We start from the raw sequence: 18,188 nt of genomic DNA, 5'->3' as shown, positions 1-18,188 counted from the left end.
TCCTAACATTTTAGCTTATATAAAATGTCGTGTATTTTCTATGTTTGAATTTATATTACAAAAAAACCTGTACAACTCTCCAGCTTTTGCAGATTTTTCTTCCTGCTATTTGCCAAGTGGATATGTGGTTGTTTAGCTTTGCATTATCTTGTATTTTGGTTTGTTTTTTGTTGGGAATTTGTCCTTACAGCGTATATGGGTAGTCAATCTTGGTTGTGTAGTTAGATACTGTTATTTGGTTGTTCTACCCCATTTGTGTAGGTTGGCATATCTTGGCAAAGAATTTTTTTTTTTTTTTTCTGTAGCAAGTGTGCCTAATTCCATTTTGTTATGGTTTGAGTATCTGCCATGGAATTTTTGCTATTGACTTATTATTATTAGTTTATGGTTTTTTGATTCTCAATTGGTAAGTTGTATAGGCAGTGAGGATGATGTCAATACCATCAAATTATGAAAGCTTTAAGGCTTGTAGATGTCATAAGAAATGATTTCTCTCTGACCCCTTTTTCTTAAACTCTATTTACTTTGAATAGTGTTTTATGTTTTGCATTTGATTTCTTCCTTGTGCTATTCCTAGACTGCATGTGTTATGACATGTTTACTAAGACTTTTTCCTTGATGCATCTGAAGTGTCCTGTATTGAATGTTGGTTTGATCATTTATATTACTAATGTGAGAGAAAAAAAATTATGTAATAGTAGTGCTGTGGTGGTGGATTAACTTGCCATACATAAGAGATTTTCTCCTTGATGATTACTGTCAAAAGAAAATAGATTTTACACAAATTGGTGGTGGGTGTTGCAAATTACTTGGTATAGTTTTTTTATTACATGATCAACTAGTTCTATTCACATGTTAGGACACAATGTCACATGTATGCATTCTCTGAATCGTCTGCTTACTTGTAAATGAAATGATTGGAATTAGTGGTTGGACAATAGAGTTTGTGTTTACATAAGCTTGAGCTCTTTGAATTGTCTCCATGTACTCATATTCATAGCCTATTGGCTTTAAGCTGGAATTGTTTCACAGTGTCTGTATGAATTCCCTTTTTTTTTCCTACTCTTTATTTTTAAACATTCCTCTCCTCCAATACCAAAAATATGATCAACATTTGAATAAAACATTTTTCTCCCCTATTTATGTTGTCTTCTTTTTCGGTCCAAATTATTATAATTTTTCTCTAATTCACAAAAAGTAGGACTGCTTAATCTTTTTGTTTTTGTTTCTATCTCTCTCTCACTCTCTCTCTCTCTCTCTCTCTATATATATATATATATATAGAGAGAGAGAGAGAGAGAGAGAGAGAGAGAGCTATATATAGAGAGAGAGAGAGAAAGAGAGAGAGCTTAATGAATATGTATATGAATGGCATGAATTGGGAGAAAAAAATTATCAAAATTAAAAGTTAAATGTCAATTCTTTTCCCAATATTTATAAAGAAGTAAAAGATAGTTCAAGTAGTGACACATGTGATGACTTATGATCGATGATGATGTGTAGATTCTTTTTTCTTTCTTTTCTAGTGGTAGAATCTTTCATTATATAAAACAACCAACAATACAAGGTAGCTAATTACCAAACCAAGAGCTCTAACCACATAAATTGTTTGTAGGAGATATTGATTATCTTATCCTTTAGAGATAGCCAACTGATTACTGTCCATGCAGTACACTTCCTGTCCATTGAAAATGTTATGTGCTTATCATTCTTTTATAAGATATTGCAATCAAACCTTCTTTTAAAGTTATTGATTTCATTTCATATTATGATAATGGCATCTATATTGATAATTGCTTTCTAATGTTTTCTTATAGTTTATCTCCATGGGTCATTCTTTTTTTCGTAAATTGCTTGATGATGACTTAGATGAAGATGAGATAATTATAAAACTTCTCACGGGTTCGACACAACAACGTAAGCATCGTCGGTATATCGAACGTAATCATTTGGCAGGCCATAGAAGGCTTTATGATGACTACTTTGCCGAAGAACCTTTATATCCTCCCAACTTATTTCGAAGGAGATTTCGAATGAGACATTCTCTTTTTCTCCGAATCTTATCTAGGGTAGAAGCTCATGAACCTTACTTTACCCAAAAAAGAAATGCTACCAAAAAGCTTGGTCTATCTCCCCTTCAAAAGATGACCGCTGCACTTAGGATGCTTGCTTATGGAGTAGCGGCTGATTTTATGGATGAATATGTGAGAATAGCAGAAACCACTGCAATAACTAGTTTGAAAAAATTTGTTGCAGCAGTGGTTGCTATTTTTTCAGAGGAATACTTGAGGTCACCAAACAATGAAGACATCGCTAGATTGTTAGCCCATGGCCAAAACCGTGGATTTCCAGGCATGCTGGAAAGTATTGATTGCATGCATTGGAAATGGAAAAATTTTCCAACTGCATGGAAAGGGATGTATTGTGGTCATATTCGTGAGCCAAGTATTATTTTGGAAGCAGTGGCTTCATATGATCTTTGGATATGGCACTCATTTTTTGGGTTACCTGGGTCAAACAATGATATTAATGTGTTGAAGCGGTCTCATGTATTTTCTGAGCTTGCACAAGGACGTGCTCCTGCAGTTAATTACTCAATTAATGGTGATAATTACACAATGGGATACTATCTTGCCGATGGCATATATCCACAATGGTCAACATTTGTGAAGACAATCCCAAGGCCACTAGGAGCAAAAAGAAAATTATTTGCAAAAGCTTAGGAGGCATATAGGAAGGATGTAGAGCGTGCATTTGGAGTGCTTCAAGCATGATTTGCTATTGTACGTGGACCTGCACAGTTTTTCTATCATGAAACACTACAAGACATTATGAAAGCGTGCATAATTCTTCATAACATGATTATTGAAGATGAGTGAGATGAAGCTGAAGCAGTGGACTTAGATTATGAACAAATTGATGAGATTTCATGTACACCAATGTCACGTGAGCCAACAAATGAATTTATGGAATTCATTCAAGTTCATCAATGCATTAGGGATCGAGATGTTCATTCTCAACTCCAAATGAATCTCGTTGAACATTTATGGCAATTACAAGGAGAGTCATGAAAACTTTTGGTTTTGTTTATTTGTCTCCTTTTCTTTATGGAGTTGCCATTAAAACTTTTGATTTGGTTTATTTGTTTTATTTTGTTTTTATGAAGCTACCATTAAAACTCATTGGCTATGTTGTTTTGTTATGTTAAGTTTAGTATTAGCCAATTGTTTTGTTGTGTTAAATTTAAGTACTATTTGTCATCAAGGAAGTGGCAAGCTCAACTATGTTTAATTCAATGGGTTTTGTGTGAGTTAATGTTATTGGATATGAGTTATTTGTGTAAGTTTTTTGTGTGAGTTAATGTTATTAGATATGAGTTATTTGAGTTATTGGATATGACAGGTTCTAAGTATTTGAGTTAAAATGTTATTGGATATGAGTTATTTGAGTTATTGGATATGACAGGTTCTAAGTATTTGAGTTAAAAATATGATAGTTGAATTAAGAGTATTTTCAGTTTTCAGAATTTTGTCATGCATGTAATACTGTGGCTGATGCTCACAATAGGCCAAACTTTGTATAGGGCAGCAGGTGTGGCTGGATTACATCCCAGCTGACATTGCGCCTCTAGTTTCATTTGATGCCCATTGAGGTTCTTTCAATAAAGCCCAGGCTGGCTGGTTTCTAAAAAAAAAAAACAAAAAGAATTAAGAGTATTGTTTGAAGCCCAAGCAGGCTTGTCGGTTTCTAAAAAAAAAAAAAAAAATTAAGAGTATTGTTTGAAGCCTAGGTTGGTCAGTTTCTACCAAAAAAAAAAAAATAATAAGAGTATTGTTTGAAATGTTACCGTTGAGATTTGAAATGGAAAATGTTACCGTTAGAACAAATAATAAAGAAAGGATAAAATAAGAATTAAAAAATAATATTTAAATGAAGTGGTAAAACTATAGAACATCCGATAAATGATATATTGTAAAATGATATGGTAAAATAATAAAGTAGGTTTTTAATATGATAAAATGACATAATATTTACAACGGCTGCTATGGATGCTCTAAGGAAGGTATGGGATGGAATGAATATTATATGTAGATGCTGTCAAGTCAACAGAAGTCATCCATATTTCTTTTATTAAAAAAAAAAAAAGTTAATTTCACGTCACATGTGAGGTGACGTGAAATCGTACAACATGTACATATTCTCATACTTTAAACTTTCTAGGAACCTCCACATATATCATCAGATTAATTATAATATTTTAATAATTGGTAATTGTGTCTAGAAATTGACAATTAATTTGAAATATTGGGACCACAAAATTGCATTAGATTGCCCTTCTTTTAAGAAAATAATTCTTTTAAAAATGGTTGGAGCACTAAATATTCCATTTGAAATTAAACTGGTTTTATATCTAGCTGAGTAAATATTATTATTATGTACTAAAATTAAGAATTAAAATGGACAAGTCACTGGTGGAGTCAAAAATATAGTTTTGAGAGGTTATATATAATTTTTTTTTTTGTGTGAAATTTAAAATAGTAATGTATAATATTCTCATTTGTTAATAAATAAATGGTATTTTCAAGAATCATTAGTTGGAGAAGGTCTGATGAAGATGTGGAGGTCACCATCAATTCTTGTTAGGAAATTAATAAAAATTAAAGTGGTCTAAGCGTGTAAATTGGTGGGAGGTAGGAAGTTTGTGTTCACACTTAAAAGTTTGATTTTATTGACTTGTACAGTTTTATTGACTTGTATGGTTTTTTCTCTGCAAGGACATGGAATGGCGTGGTATTTTGAATTCTAGGTGCTGGTCAAAATTTTCTTTTATTGACTTGTACAGTTTTATTGACATGTATAGTTTTTTCTCCGCAAGGACAAGGAATGACGTGGTATTTTGAATTCTAGGTGCTGGTTAAAATTTTCTTTCAAATGAGAATGATCAAACACTTTGAAAATTTCCAACAATTCGATAGATGGAGGAGACAAATATGTATATGATAATTGTGGGGGTCAATCGATCAACAGGCCCATTAAGGTCAGGATCGGTGGGCCTGTGGCCTATCTGAGGATACATATTAGTCCGAGGAGGTCAGGTCATGAGGCAATTACCGGAAGGGGGGGTGGAAGTCAATATCACGAAAGCAGAGTTCCATATTTGTCCGAGGACACTACACTCCTCGGCAGTACGCATCCGAGGACGATCGGGCCGCGGTCTGGTTACAACCGGACCTCGGAATTATGTCACCACTGAAGAAGGGATAACAAACTAAGGGTAAAAAAGAAGAAGCAAACAAATATCTATAACTACAATTGCCTCCGCATTGATTACCCTTCAACCAACTCTCTAGCCGCATTAATGTGGAGGTGATACCTAAATAGTAAGCAGGCAGCCTTACAGCTGCCCATAGGAAGTTCCAGGAGGTGCTAGATGGGACAAAAAGAAATCCCCAGAACCCAACCTATACGTGTATGGTGAAGATGGAACACAGAAGATGGTATATAAATTGAAAGAAGAACATGTAAGGGGGGATCGGGACATAAAAAAAAGAAAAAGCAAGCACAGACTGAGAGAAGAGAAAAAAAGAGAAACAAGAGAACTGTATCGATTGCTAAAAGAGAAAAACGATCGTTGCACTAACTCTGAGCTTTTTATATATGTGAGGGTGAATCCTTCTATTCCAAAAAAGTTAACTTAGTTCTTAACACCCACGCTCTACAAATTATATTGTTTAGGCTTACTTACGTGCGAACCCGGTATCGTTTTGGGTTGTTACAAATCATGTCCTTACAATAATCATGGTGGATCTTTTTCATCTAACTATTGTGGGGGGACTGCCACTGACATTTTGTTAGGTCACTTTTTCTTTCAGTGCAATATAGACGACCTAGATTGGTCCAAAGTGTTTTTTTTTTTTTTTTTTTTTTAATATAGAAATAACGTAGTCTTTACTCTTGGGTCTTTTGTAAGGAGGCTGATGGGCAGGTTCCCCCTTTGTTGCCTTTTGCCTCTTATGGGCCCTCTTAATAATATGCTCTCTATCTTATTCAGCAAAAAAAAAAAAAAAAGTCACACGTAGTCTTTACTCTTTTACCTTTTGAATTTACGCCATTTTTCCATTTTTGTATTCGAAGTGCATGTCCTTTTAGTTATTTGATTAATCTAATAACGATTGTCCAAAAGCATTGTACATATTATTCAAAAAAATAAAAAATACATTATCAAATAGATCACTAACAATGTCGCTGAGAAAATAAGCTCACTTTAGCTTGGAGGAGTAAAGTCAAGATAAAACAAATAAACTTTTTTATACAGGAATATCATTTAAATAATATTTGTTTTTTAATATTTTATTTTTTATACAAAAGGTAAGATTTCTGACTTAGATTCACGAATACTAAGAAAAGGAAGGAAGAATAAAATTTAGGGCAATTGTCTAAAATTTCAAGTGAGCTTAAACCTGTAGTTGCGTTCAAACTTTAGATTATAAAGTTTTCACAAACTTTATTTTTCCCCTTGTCTATAAAGTCTTTACCATTTGTAAGTGCGTGTCTTTTTTTAATTGTTAGATTAGTTAATGATACTTGTCTCCTTTATTGGAAGTGAAGGCTGCAATCTATGCGCAAATGGTTGTGATTTTTAATCATCTAATTGAGGAGATGAGAAAGAAAGGAAAGATGAGTTGAAATGTGAATGGCTGTTATATGGTGTGTACTTGAAGGGTGAAGGTATATGAAAATGACAAACTTCAGTTACAAGCTCCTTCTAAAAAATTAACATAATTATATATTTTGAAATTAAATTTAACCATTGGATTGTACGTTCATTTTGTTCTTAACATGCATGTCAAATTTCATTCAAATCGGATATTATTTACTATTCGAATCCATAAACTTATTTTTTGTACATAATTTAAGACTATAAAAAACTTGTAATTTAAATATTTGATTGATGACATAGCTATTAATCTTTGTTTTCAATTCTTAAAATTTTATAATGCATAGAAGAAATAATAAGAAAATACAATCTAATGTTGAATCTGTCAAAATTTACATTTTTTTTTAAAAAAGATAAAATAATATTTTGGTCCTTAAACTTTACCAAAAGTTATTTATAATAGGAAATTGGAAAAGGAAGTGAGAAATTTTTTACAGAAACCAAATATTGAGGGTTTGGCCAACAAAACTGAAATATCACATTGAAAAAGAGCCTTTAAAGTGAAAAAAAATAGCCTTAATGTTTATTATACACATTATTACACATCGAGGGTAGTGTTTATTACACTCATTTTTTCAATTAAAATCGTGAATCGAAGACATGATTATGCACATGTTCCATGAACTACTTAGATTAAAAATATCATTCATCAATTCCAACTGTAGTGAAGTTGGGATAATCCATAATAGACTAGCTAATAACTGAAATTTACACATAATTCCTGACTTTTTTACCATATTTTGAAATTTGAGACTAGCTATACCTACGCTATCAGCAACTAATTAAAAATGTAACAGAGCACGTGGAGGACCTTGAAGCTACAAGTACCGGCAAAGTCATCTCCATTTCAACCTCCTGCTTTATGAAAGTGAGGATCGCATATGCATAAATACATGCCTACGTGCCCACGGAAGTTTGAATTTTTAGAATTGGTGCTGACTTCTAATGGACTTAAACAACAAAATCCTAACACACATATTATGCGAAAATTATCTGAGTTTTCTTTTTGAAAATTATGATTATTTTCCATTAGTTATAATGCTTCATTAAAAATTATATATTTTTTTTTCAATGATAAATACTCCTACATTCACACACGTTTGAAATTGTGACCTCATTTCTAGCAGTGGATTAAGGTTCAATTTGGTCTAGAAATCATCGGTTTCTTTTTTGACAGTACACTTTAGGCTCAGATCATCTAGTAATACTAATTCAACTAAAATCTACAAGTATTCTTGAGTATGACTAATTATAAGCTTGATCTTCATCTGTCTATAAAGTTATGTGTCGCTTAAGATATGAAGTATAGAAAAGACTTATATTATGTGTAACGTAGATCTCTGTCTAGTACTAGCTACCTATGTTTTACACGTCTACTGACTTGTACAACTTAACGCCTTTTTCTAGAATAACTTTGGAAACATTTTTTTACCATGAAAAGACTGATTTCAGCAACAAATGAAATGATTAATTTCTTCCATCAATTATGCATTTTCTTTGTATTAATTCCTATTCAAATTAGGTTGGTTCTCAATCCTAAAATCCTATGAATCAAATTCCAAAGATGCAAATGAAACAATGCAACTAAAGAAAGTAATTTAATTTTAGGTCTCTAACTTTACTTTTATTCAATTTGATTAGTGTTCATTAGAAAACTTCCATAAAGTGTCTCAAAATGATGTGGTTTTGCTTTTCTATAGATTTTTACAGTAAATATATATATATATATATATATATATATATAAATTAATTAAAAAAAACTTTTTGATAAAAAAATTATAAAATAGAAATTATTTTCTGAGTTAAAAAAGGATTAAATGAAAAAGAATAGAGAGAAGTTATCTCAGAAATTATTTTCTCAGTAACCAAACCAAAAAAAAAAAAAAAAAAAGAACAACTCAGTCAATCCAAACCATGCCAAAATCTATTCAACTGAATAAATCTAAACCAAAACCAAAATGTTACTTGCAAGTCTTCAAGTAACCCATTTCATAGTAAAAATAGCATCCCCAAGCTATAAATTATTGTTGCCACCAGGTAGGGATCCCACTAATTCATATGTGTTAAGTGCAAAACTCATAGATGGATCAATTTGGAAGGTGATATAATCTCCCAGTCCATGATCTCTTTTCATTAAGATGTATCATCCTTCAATTCCAACCACAGCAGAGAGATCATCCGTAACAATAAGCTCATACATGTCAGGGGAACAAACTAATAACTGAAATCCACATATAATTCCAACTATTTTTACTAGATAATGAAAATGAAACTCAAAAATAACTAGTCTATTAGCATCCAACAACATTCAAAAGGGAATCAAAAGCTTAAAGGACCTTGAACCTGATTTTACTTGAGTCTCAACACATAATTTGTGTTAGCGACTTGGCTAATAATAACTAAAAAACAAAATGCACACTTTTAATAGGTTGCACATGACATAGGCCACAAGATACATTCACATTACAGCTGAGACAGATTTTTTGAAAGTGATGTATGCCAAATATGGGTAACTCGTAGTGTCCAAATGTGGGATTTTAGACGAAACAAATCATAGGGGTGAGCAAAGAAAAATTCATTGGAAAAAATGAGGAACTCTTCGTCAACCTCAGGAGAGTCGTGGTATGGGCTTCAAAGATTTGGTGAAATTTAGTGAGGTGATGCTTGCGAAACAGGTTTAATATCTCTTGACCGGCCATAATTCTCTATTTTATAGAGTTTTTCAAGCAAATACTTCCCTAGAAGTACATTATTTAATGCCAAGATATCTTCGGGTTCCTACACTTGGCAAAGTATTCTTAAAGCTAGGAAAGTTATCTTAGTGAGGATGATGTGGAGAATTGGTGTTCGTATAGAATTCGGATTTATGAGGATATATGGTTATCCGGCAAAAAGCTTTGTAAAATAATATCATGTGTTCAGAATTTTGTGCTCCTAATCACGTGTTCAGTTAAACAATCTAGTATTAGAGCTTCCACTATTTCAACATATATCCCCCAAATCCCCCTTTCCCTCCCCTCCTCTCCTCCCAACCCCCCAAATAAGAACCAAACTAGTGGTACTCTTCAACCATTGGTTCATGCCTTATAAGGTGTAAAGAGGAAGGCTTTCCTTCCAATGTGGGACAAGGGAATTCAAGCCAAAGGCAAGACTAGGCAATCAAGCAAAAAATGCCTAAGCCAAAGGCAAAGAATTCTTAAGCACCCACAAATACCATACCTTTAACCCTACTACAAAAACTAAAATTTACTAAAATTAACAACAATTTATAGCCTAATAACATATTACCAGTAAAATTTATTTATTTCAATCAACCTAAACAAATAAAGACCAATATAATGATGGTATATAACACCAATAACCTAGAGGCCAGAGGCTAGAGGTTAGTTCGTGTTTTGTGTTTTTCAGGGAAAAGATGGAGAGGTTGAGAAAGAGTTCAAGAAGAAGCAGATATCTTCGATTTTGCACAGATTCAACATTAATCAAAACCAATTATCCAAATACATAAATTAAAGAAAATCAAACCAAATCCAAATACCTAAATCTAAGATAACAAAAATTAAAATACCTGCACTGGTAGCGGCTTTGGTGGTATATGACGGTGATGGGAGGCTGGCACTTTTTGCCACTGAAGGAGTGAGAGAGTGCCCCTGGGATATGGTTTAGGGGTTTTGAGAATTGAGAGAGGCAGAGGCTAGAGAGAACAGCAAAAGAGAGAAAGCGTATAAAACCTAAAATAAAAAAGAAAAATAAAATAGTGGTAGAATTGGGTTCCAGTTTATAAAACCTAAAATAAAAAAGGAAAATAAAATAGTGGTAGAATTGGGTTCCGGTTTTAAAAAGGTTTTATTATTATTATTTTTTTTTTAATATTGTGCTAATGTGGAAAATTGTGGGAGCTTCAAAAGTTTCGATTTTATATATATATATATATATATATAGAGAGAGAGAGAGAGAGAGAGAGAGAGAGAGAGAGAGAGAGAGAGAGAGAGATTAAAAAAAGAAAGAAATACAAGTGTCTCAATTAGATAAGTTATGAGCATAAAATGGCTTCCCTTACAACATGACTTGTATATCATCTTTCTTCCAACGTCAATATTGCAGTGCACATGTACATCATTATAATAAACCATTGGAAGCGAAAGGGGTGGTGATTGTTACAAGTTTTCATATTTCATATTATGGGATGTAAAGTACAAAAATAATCCCATAGTTTATGGTTTTTTTTTTTTTTTTTTTGGGCACAAAAAAGAAAGAACCATAAATTTTTTTTTTTTTTTAGATTTTCAAAAATTATCTCTAAAAGAAATAAAGAACCATAATTTGAGTGCATTATGATGCTACCAATACTTTTGTTTACAATAAAATCCAAAGCCAAAATTTTTCACAAAATAAGTTGTTAAGATAGATGATAAAGTAATGTTAGTAATGTGCAGATGTGCCTAAGTAAGAATCAATAACATATGCAAACTTATTAAAAGCAATGCTATTCAATATTCAGGGTGCTCTAAATGGCAGGGATCAAGATTAGTAAGGTCTAAAAATCAGAATGAATAAACAATTACTAAGTTCAAAGAAAAGTGACTTGCATGTATATAATTACAATTAGATAAAAAAAGGATAAAGCAAAATCTAAACAATATGATAATAAAATTATTTTGGAACATGATATATATATATATATATATATATATATAATAAGTGCAGGGTACAAAGCATTGACAAAAAATATATTAAGTAAAAAAAAAATCAATTACACAAGGAAGACAAAGAATAGAAGCTCTCACAAGAATTCGTATTACTTCCTCAAATCCTGAGGGATTATAAACCAAAACAACAACCTGCAGAGAAGATGAGAGTGTACAGGACATTAGATGGAGTTCTAATTAATATTTAATGCATGGGAAAGACAGTTCAAATTAAAATAAAATAATACTATTTTCTGAGTGAAAATATAGAAAATAAAATGATACTCTTACCAAGTTTCTCCCCATCCAACAATACATTTTGTGATGCAGAACAGTAACTTATAAATTCTTTTTTTATTTATTAGGAGAACGTAATATAATATCATCCTTCAATAATAATAATAATAAAATAGCATGTGAATAGGACTTCAAGTAGACTCCCAAGACAAGCGTTCTTACTTCACCAAACCCTCACACCTCAGTGGTAGCTGGTACAGTTTGCACCCAGTGTTATGTTTACGCACTTTGAGCAAAGCTCCACCAATATTAAGATGAATATGCCAATTTCATGAATTAACCAACCTGATTCCAAATAAATTTGTAAACCCTGGTCTCATAATTTATAAGCTACTACCCTGAAGATCCATCTAATCCAAACCTATGACCCACCCTCAAATAACTTACCATACCATTCAAGATTGACCAAGACCCACTAGTGCCAATTGTACGACTCAACCAAATTGTAAACCGCCAATCACAAAAAAACACTTCACACCATGCTAAATCTAAAATATATTAAACTCAACATCAATCTCCTATATATATATATATATATATATATATATCCCTTCATTAATAATAACCTTAAGTTTTCCTTCCCAACTTTAATTCGCACACAACCAAAACCTACCCACATCATTCATAAACCATTTATTGAAGCCGGATTCTGAAACCAAATTTTTTCACCCCAAATTAGCTTGAACATTCATTAACAAAACAGAGATGGGCTCAGGCCCTCAGCCTGATGTACCTTTCTTTTTGGTGGAAGAACTTTAGAATTATTCAGCAAAAACAGATGTATAGGACAGCAAGTACAAAGGTGCGTTGTTTCACAACAAATTTTTTGACCTGAATTCCCAAGAGATGGACAGACTAATTAAACACCTCAAATAATATCAGATTCTGTATAGTTTCCTTTCATATATGCTTGCTATATTGACAGCAAGCAACAATAAAAATGGAGTCTTCAATGAACATCAAATTAAATATCTCTTCCCAACAAAAATTAAAATACATAAAAATAACTTGTTGATAAAGAATCTTCTATGAACTACAGACATCAGTAGAAGATAAAATCAGTTGATGACGTTGAAAATTGTCACCAATAGGTCACACCTTACTCGCGGCTCAACAGACCTGCACAACAAGAACGAACGGAAGAAAACCTTTAGAGAGCACCGGTGTGGTGCCGGCCAAACACTCTCCGAAGGTCAAGTCAGAATTCGTCTCTTCTCTTCTAGAACGTTAGAGAGGGTCAATTCATCTTACCTCGATTTGCGTGAATGTTACTACTTTTATAGTGGTAGAGAGTTGCTTTTCTTCTTGACCTCCAGATCTTTCCAATGTGGGACTCTGATACAATTTCCCTTATTGGATCTTAGGGCTTTTCTAGGCAATAGAGATTCCGGATTATGGGCCCTTACTATGTCTGTCCACGATGGGCCTTTAGGGCGCGTGGGCCCCGCTTTACACAGACCAAACAGTACCTATCCGTCAGGCCCATTAAGATAGGCCCATCAGACTAAATTTTACCATCTTCAGTTGCCCCCTTCACCCCAATGGTCCGTCTGCTTTAAGGATCAATGGGGTGACGATCCTAATGTAGGGGCATGACGGGTACTTTAATGACGGAATGGATCTGTGAAACAGAAGGTTTAAACTAATTGACGGATTCAACCGTCAGATAGTATGACGGTTTCAGATCTTTAACCGTCAGATAGGATGACAGGTATCTTGCAGTTTCAGACGGTTTCATCTAGTCGACGGTTACAATCTGCTGATGCGAGCAAACAGGTTGTCAGCATTTATTAGCATGCCACGTGTCAATCTCTGAATGGCCGTTGTATAGGATCGAAGCGTCGCTTCGTCTTCCGTGCATCTCCTATATATATGAGGCGTCTCAATCTCTCATTTTCGCATTTCCAAACAGAAAACGTCTGTCAGAGAGAACCGTCAACCTTGTCAGAGCAATCCGTCGAGTACTGGTAACCACCAATAACCACAACCGTCACCCTTTCTCCGTCAGGTATGGTAAGTATTTACTTTAATTTCATATTCAAGTTACATTTTCGTCCAAGCATTGTTGTTAGGCTTACTATACCCGTCAATGTTTTTAAACCCGTCAAGTCTTAGGTTTCATCATTAATTGTAGGAAATGTCTAGTGCGTCAAGTAACCAATCGGTGGTTCGTGACGGGACAGAATACGAGAATGTATACCCGTCCGGTCATAAAGACCAAGATAGTCCAGGCGAAGATAGGAGTCCATCTGCATCCTCTTCGTCCTCAACAAGTGAGGATGTGGAGATAATTGAAATAGAGGGTCCTGCTGACGACGGGAATCAAACACTGGAGTCCGTTGTAGGTGCTGATGGACTAAGGCAGTTCATCATGTTACCAGAGTGGACAGTGCATAGGTTCACATCCGTCATCCGGGAGAGACATTTCAGTACCTTTAGAACAAATTTTCAGATACCAGAGTACATTCCAATCCGTCTTCCCTACGTGTTGATGGCTGAGGGCCCTAAGGCCGTCACCCAAGTTAAACACGGGGCCGGTAAGGGCCTAATGCATGCTCCACCCGTCAGCGAGGAGAAGCCCCCTCCCCTTCTCAGTGACGACTCGAAGTTCGCTTTGGAGAAGCTTACGTCCATACTTTCTGCAGAGGACTATGAGGATCTGGGGAATCATTCGACGGAGGCGATGGGGGAGACGGGGTTATTCGCCGTCGGACAGGTAACCTTTCATTATTCTTCAGTGTATGTCCGTCCACTTCTTAGTTTCATTTTTAACACTTTTAATTTTGTTTATTTCAGTCCTTGGTTATGATGAAGGGCTTGATGGACCGTTGCCTCAATCGTGAAGCGGCTCTGGAACGGGTACGGTCAAAACTTGGGCAGACGGAAGAGGAGCTTAGCCAGCTGCACAAGTGGAAGACCACTATGGAGCAGAAGTTCGAACTCTCTGAGAAGACGAGGAAAGAGCTCGAACAGAGGACGGAGGAAGCTGGGAAGGCCTTGAAGGGTAAAGATGACGAACTGAAGGATTTCAAGAAGAAACTTCGTCAGGCCAGGGAGGTCGCCGTCAAAGAGTATCGCGACTCGGAGGCTTTGCTGAAGGAGCTGGGGGGATCGTTCCTTCAAGGCTTTGAAGACGCACTCCGTCAGATAAGAAAGGCCTACCCAGATCTGGACGTGTCCATGATAACACTTACAGATCAAGACCAGACGTCTGCTTTGCCCGTCGCCTCTGAAAACACAGATGACCTTTTCGGTGAAGATGCTGTCCAGGGAGACGGGGAGTCCGCTGTGCCGAATGAGGTTCCTGTTGCCGACCCCAAGAAAGCAGACTAACCCTTTAATTGTTGAGGAAGATCCGTCTCCCTTTTTATGTACTGTTAATAATTTGTAGACGGTTTGTTTAAAGTTTCATTTTGTACTAAACAATGTTTTTCATTCATTGTCTCTTCGTGATCTGTATCCGTTAAGGATTTTCTCCGTCTACTTTCATTTTAAGTTTTAATTTACATAAGCTAGTCTGTTGATCCGTCCACTTATAAGCTAGTCTATTGAAGCTGACTTATATCGTCATGTTGTCCGTCCACCTCGTGGGCGTTTTAGAGCCGTCCGCTTTATGTATGTACGTAATTTAGTCACCGTTTTGGCTATGCCGTCCACTTTATGAACATGTAGTATTACTAACCGTTTTGTTGATCCGTCCACTTTATGGACATGTAGAATTATTCACCGTTTAAGGTGATCCATCCACTTAGTGGCGTAAATACCTCTAATTTATGGGAGTGTTTAATTACGGTGGTCCGTTCGCTTTGTGGCTGATACACCGTCTAAATTACGGACTTGTAGAATTTCTCACCGTTTTGGGTGATCCGTCCACTTTGTGGAGGCTATACCGTCCAATTTGTGGACTTGTATAACTACTCACCGTTTTGGTGATCCGTCCACTTTATGGACATGTAGAATTATTCACCGTTTTGGGTGATCCGTCCACTTTGTGGAGGCTACACCGTCCAATTTGTGGACTTGTATAATTACTCACCGTTTTGGTGATCCGTCCACTTTGTGGAGGCTATACCGTCCAATTTGTGGACTTGTATAACTACTCACCGTTTTGGTGATCCGTCCACTTTATGGACATGTAGAATTATTCACCGTTTTGGGTGATCCGTCCACTTTGTGGAGGCTATACCGTCCAATTTGTGGACTTGTATAACTACTCACCGTTTTGGTGATCCGTCCACTTTATGGACATGTAGAATTATTCATCGTTTTGGGTGATCCGTCCACTTTGTGGAGGCTACACCGTCCAATTTGTGGACTTGTATAATTACTCACCGTTTTGGTGATCCGTCCACTTTATGGACATGTAGAATTATTCACCGTTTTGGGTGATCCGTCCACTTTGTGGAGGCTACACCGTCCAATTTGTGGACTTGTATAATTACTCACCGTTTTGGTGATCCGTCCACTTTGTGGAGGCTATACCGTCCAATTTGTGGACTTGTATAACAACTCACCGTTTTGGTGATCCGTCCACTTTATGGACATGTAGAATTATTCACCGTTTTGGGTGATCCGTCCACTTTGTCGAGGCTACACCGTCCAATTTGTGGACTTTTAACTAGCATTCGTTAAGTTTGAGGACAATTGTAGTGACATCAAAGTAGAAGAAGATCATAACTGTATCTAATTGCGTAAAGGAAAAGTGCCTGCCCCCTTGGGCTTAAAAAATGCACGACAGGATTGTAGCAAGAGAAACACCGTTTAAAGAAAAAACTTATAAATAGTTAATAAAAGCTAAATGGAAAATTGGTTGCTGTTCGCCGTGTTACTATCACTGGTAGTATTTCCTCAAATGCTCAGCATTCCATGGATGCGGTAGCTTCTCCCCCTCTATAGTCTCCAGGTGGTATGTTCCTTTCCTTTTCCATGCCGTGACTCGGTAAGGTCCTTCCCAGTTGGGGCCGAGTTTTCCCTGTGTAGGGTCTCTAGCTGCACCCATGACCCTTCTGAGTACCAGGTCTCCTACTTGGAAGTCCCTATGTCGGACCCGGGAGTTGTAATGACTGGCCATGCGATCCTGGTATCTTGCGATCCTTTGCTCCGCCGCCGACCTTACCTCATCTATCAGGTCCAGCTGTAGCCTCATAAATTCGTCGTTCCTGCATTCGTCATGGTTGTGAACCCTGTAACTTGTGAGGCCAACTTCTGCGGGGATGACCGCCTCATTCCCGTATGTCAGTCGGAACGGCGTCTCTCCTGTCGGAGTCCTCGCCGTTGTCCTGTATGCCCACAGTATGCTCGGTAATTCTTCTGGCCATATTCCCTTTGCCCCCTCGAGCCGAGTCTTGATAATCTTTAGTAGGGATCGGTTCGTGACTTCAACCTGGCCGTTGGCCTGAGGATGGGCGAGTGATGAGTAGTGGTTTTTTATTCCTAGCTGTGTGCAGAAATCCCGGAAGTGGCCGTTGTCGAACTGCCTCCCATTGTCCGAGACAAGGACTCTAGGAATACCAAACCTACATACGATGCACCGCCAAACAAAACTTCTAATGTTCTTCTCTGTAATGGTGGCCAAGGCTTCCGCTTCTACCCATTTGGTGAAGTAGTCAATACCCACTACCAAGAACTTTAGCTGCCTTACCGCCGTTGGGAAAGGTCCCATGATATCCAGTCCCCATTGAGCGAACGGCCATGGAGCCGTCATAGGTGTCAGCTCCTCAGCTGGCTGTCCGATAAAATTGCTGAACCTCTGGCATTTGTCGCAGCTTTTAACGTAAGACTCGGCATCCTTCTGCATGGTTGGCCAGTAGTACCCAGCTCGTACCAGTTTGTGCACCAACGACCGCGACCCAGAATGGTTCCCGCATATCCCTTCGTGTACTTCCCTCATTACGTAGTCTGCCTCTTCAACCCCGAGGCATCTTAGGTAAGGACGGGAGAAACCCCTCTTGTAAAGAATGTCTTTTATCAAGACGAATCTCGCCGCTTGGACTTTTAGTTTCCTCGCTGCCTCCTTCTCTTGTGGCAGTAACCCGTCCTTCAAGTATGAAGTTATCTGTGTAGTCCAGTTTCTTTCGGAGCGTATCTCCTACATATTGTCGGGGTCTATTAGTGGAAAGACTTGAACAAAGGAAAGTACATTACCCGGTGTCGTCACATGTTCTGCTGAAGCGGCTTTGGCTAGGCGATCGGCGAGCTCATTCTCTCCTCTGGGGATTTGGACGACCGTCGCTTTTAGCCCGTTGATTCTCGCCTTCACTTGATCAAGATATCTCTTCAGCCTTTCCCCCTTACATTCATAGTCTCCGTTTACTTGATTGGTCACGACCTGAGAGTCGCAATGAACGGCTACACTTTCCGCTCCGGCGGCTTTGGCCAGGTCGAGTCCTGCCGCCACCGCTTCGTACTCTGCTTCATTGTTGGTAATGGGGAAGTCTAGACGGACCATACATTCGATCTTGTCTCCTTCTGGTGACAGCAACACT

At 36.6% G+C, this 18,188-nt stretch overlaps 1 protein-coding gene and 1 non-coding gene across 2 annotated transcripts; both read left to right on the top strand.

The window, feature by feature from the left end:
* Positions 1-417: 417 nt before the first annotated feature.
* On the top strand, positions 418-503 carry LOC115988217. The gene has a single exon (XR_004091392.1). It is a non-coding gene; the product is annotated as a small nucleolar RNA snoR116 (small nucleolar RNA).
* A 1,323-nt stretch (positions 504-1,826) lies between these two features.
* Positions 1,827-2,723, top strand: LOC115985771. The gene has a single exon (XM_031108670.1). It carries the CDS (start codon positions 1,827-1,829, stop codon positions 2,721-2,723), a length of 897 nt encoding a protein of 298 aa, XP_030964530.1.
* The last annotated feature ends 15,465 nt before the right edge of the window (positions 2,724-18,188 follow it).

Source organism: Quercus lobata, chromosome 4, assembly GCF_001633185.2.
Source record: "Quercus lobata isolate SW786 chromosome 4, ValleyOak3.0 Primary Assembly, whole genome shotgun sequence".
NCBI classification, from domain to species: domain Eukaryota; kingdom Viridiplantae; phylum Streptophyta; class Magnoliopsida; order Fagales; family Fagaceae; genus Quercus; species Quercus lobata.
The sequence above is the reverse complement of the archived record's forward strand: the minus strand, read 5'-3'. Positions and strand labels throughout refer to the sequence as shown.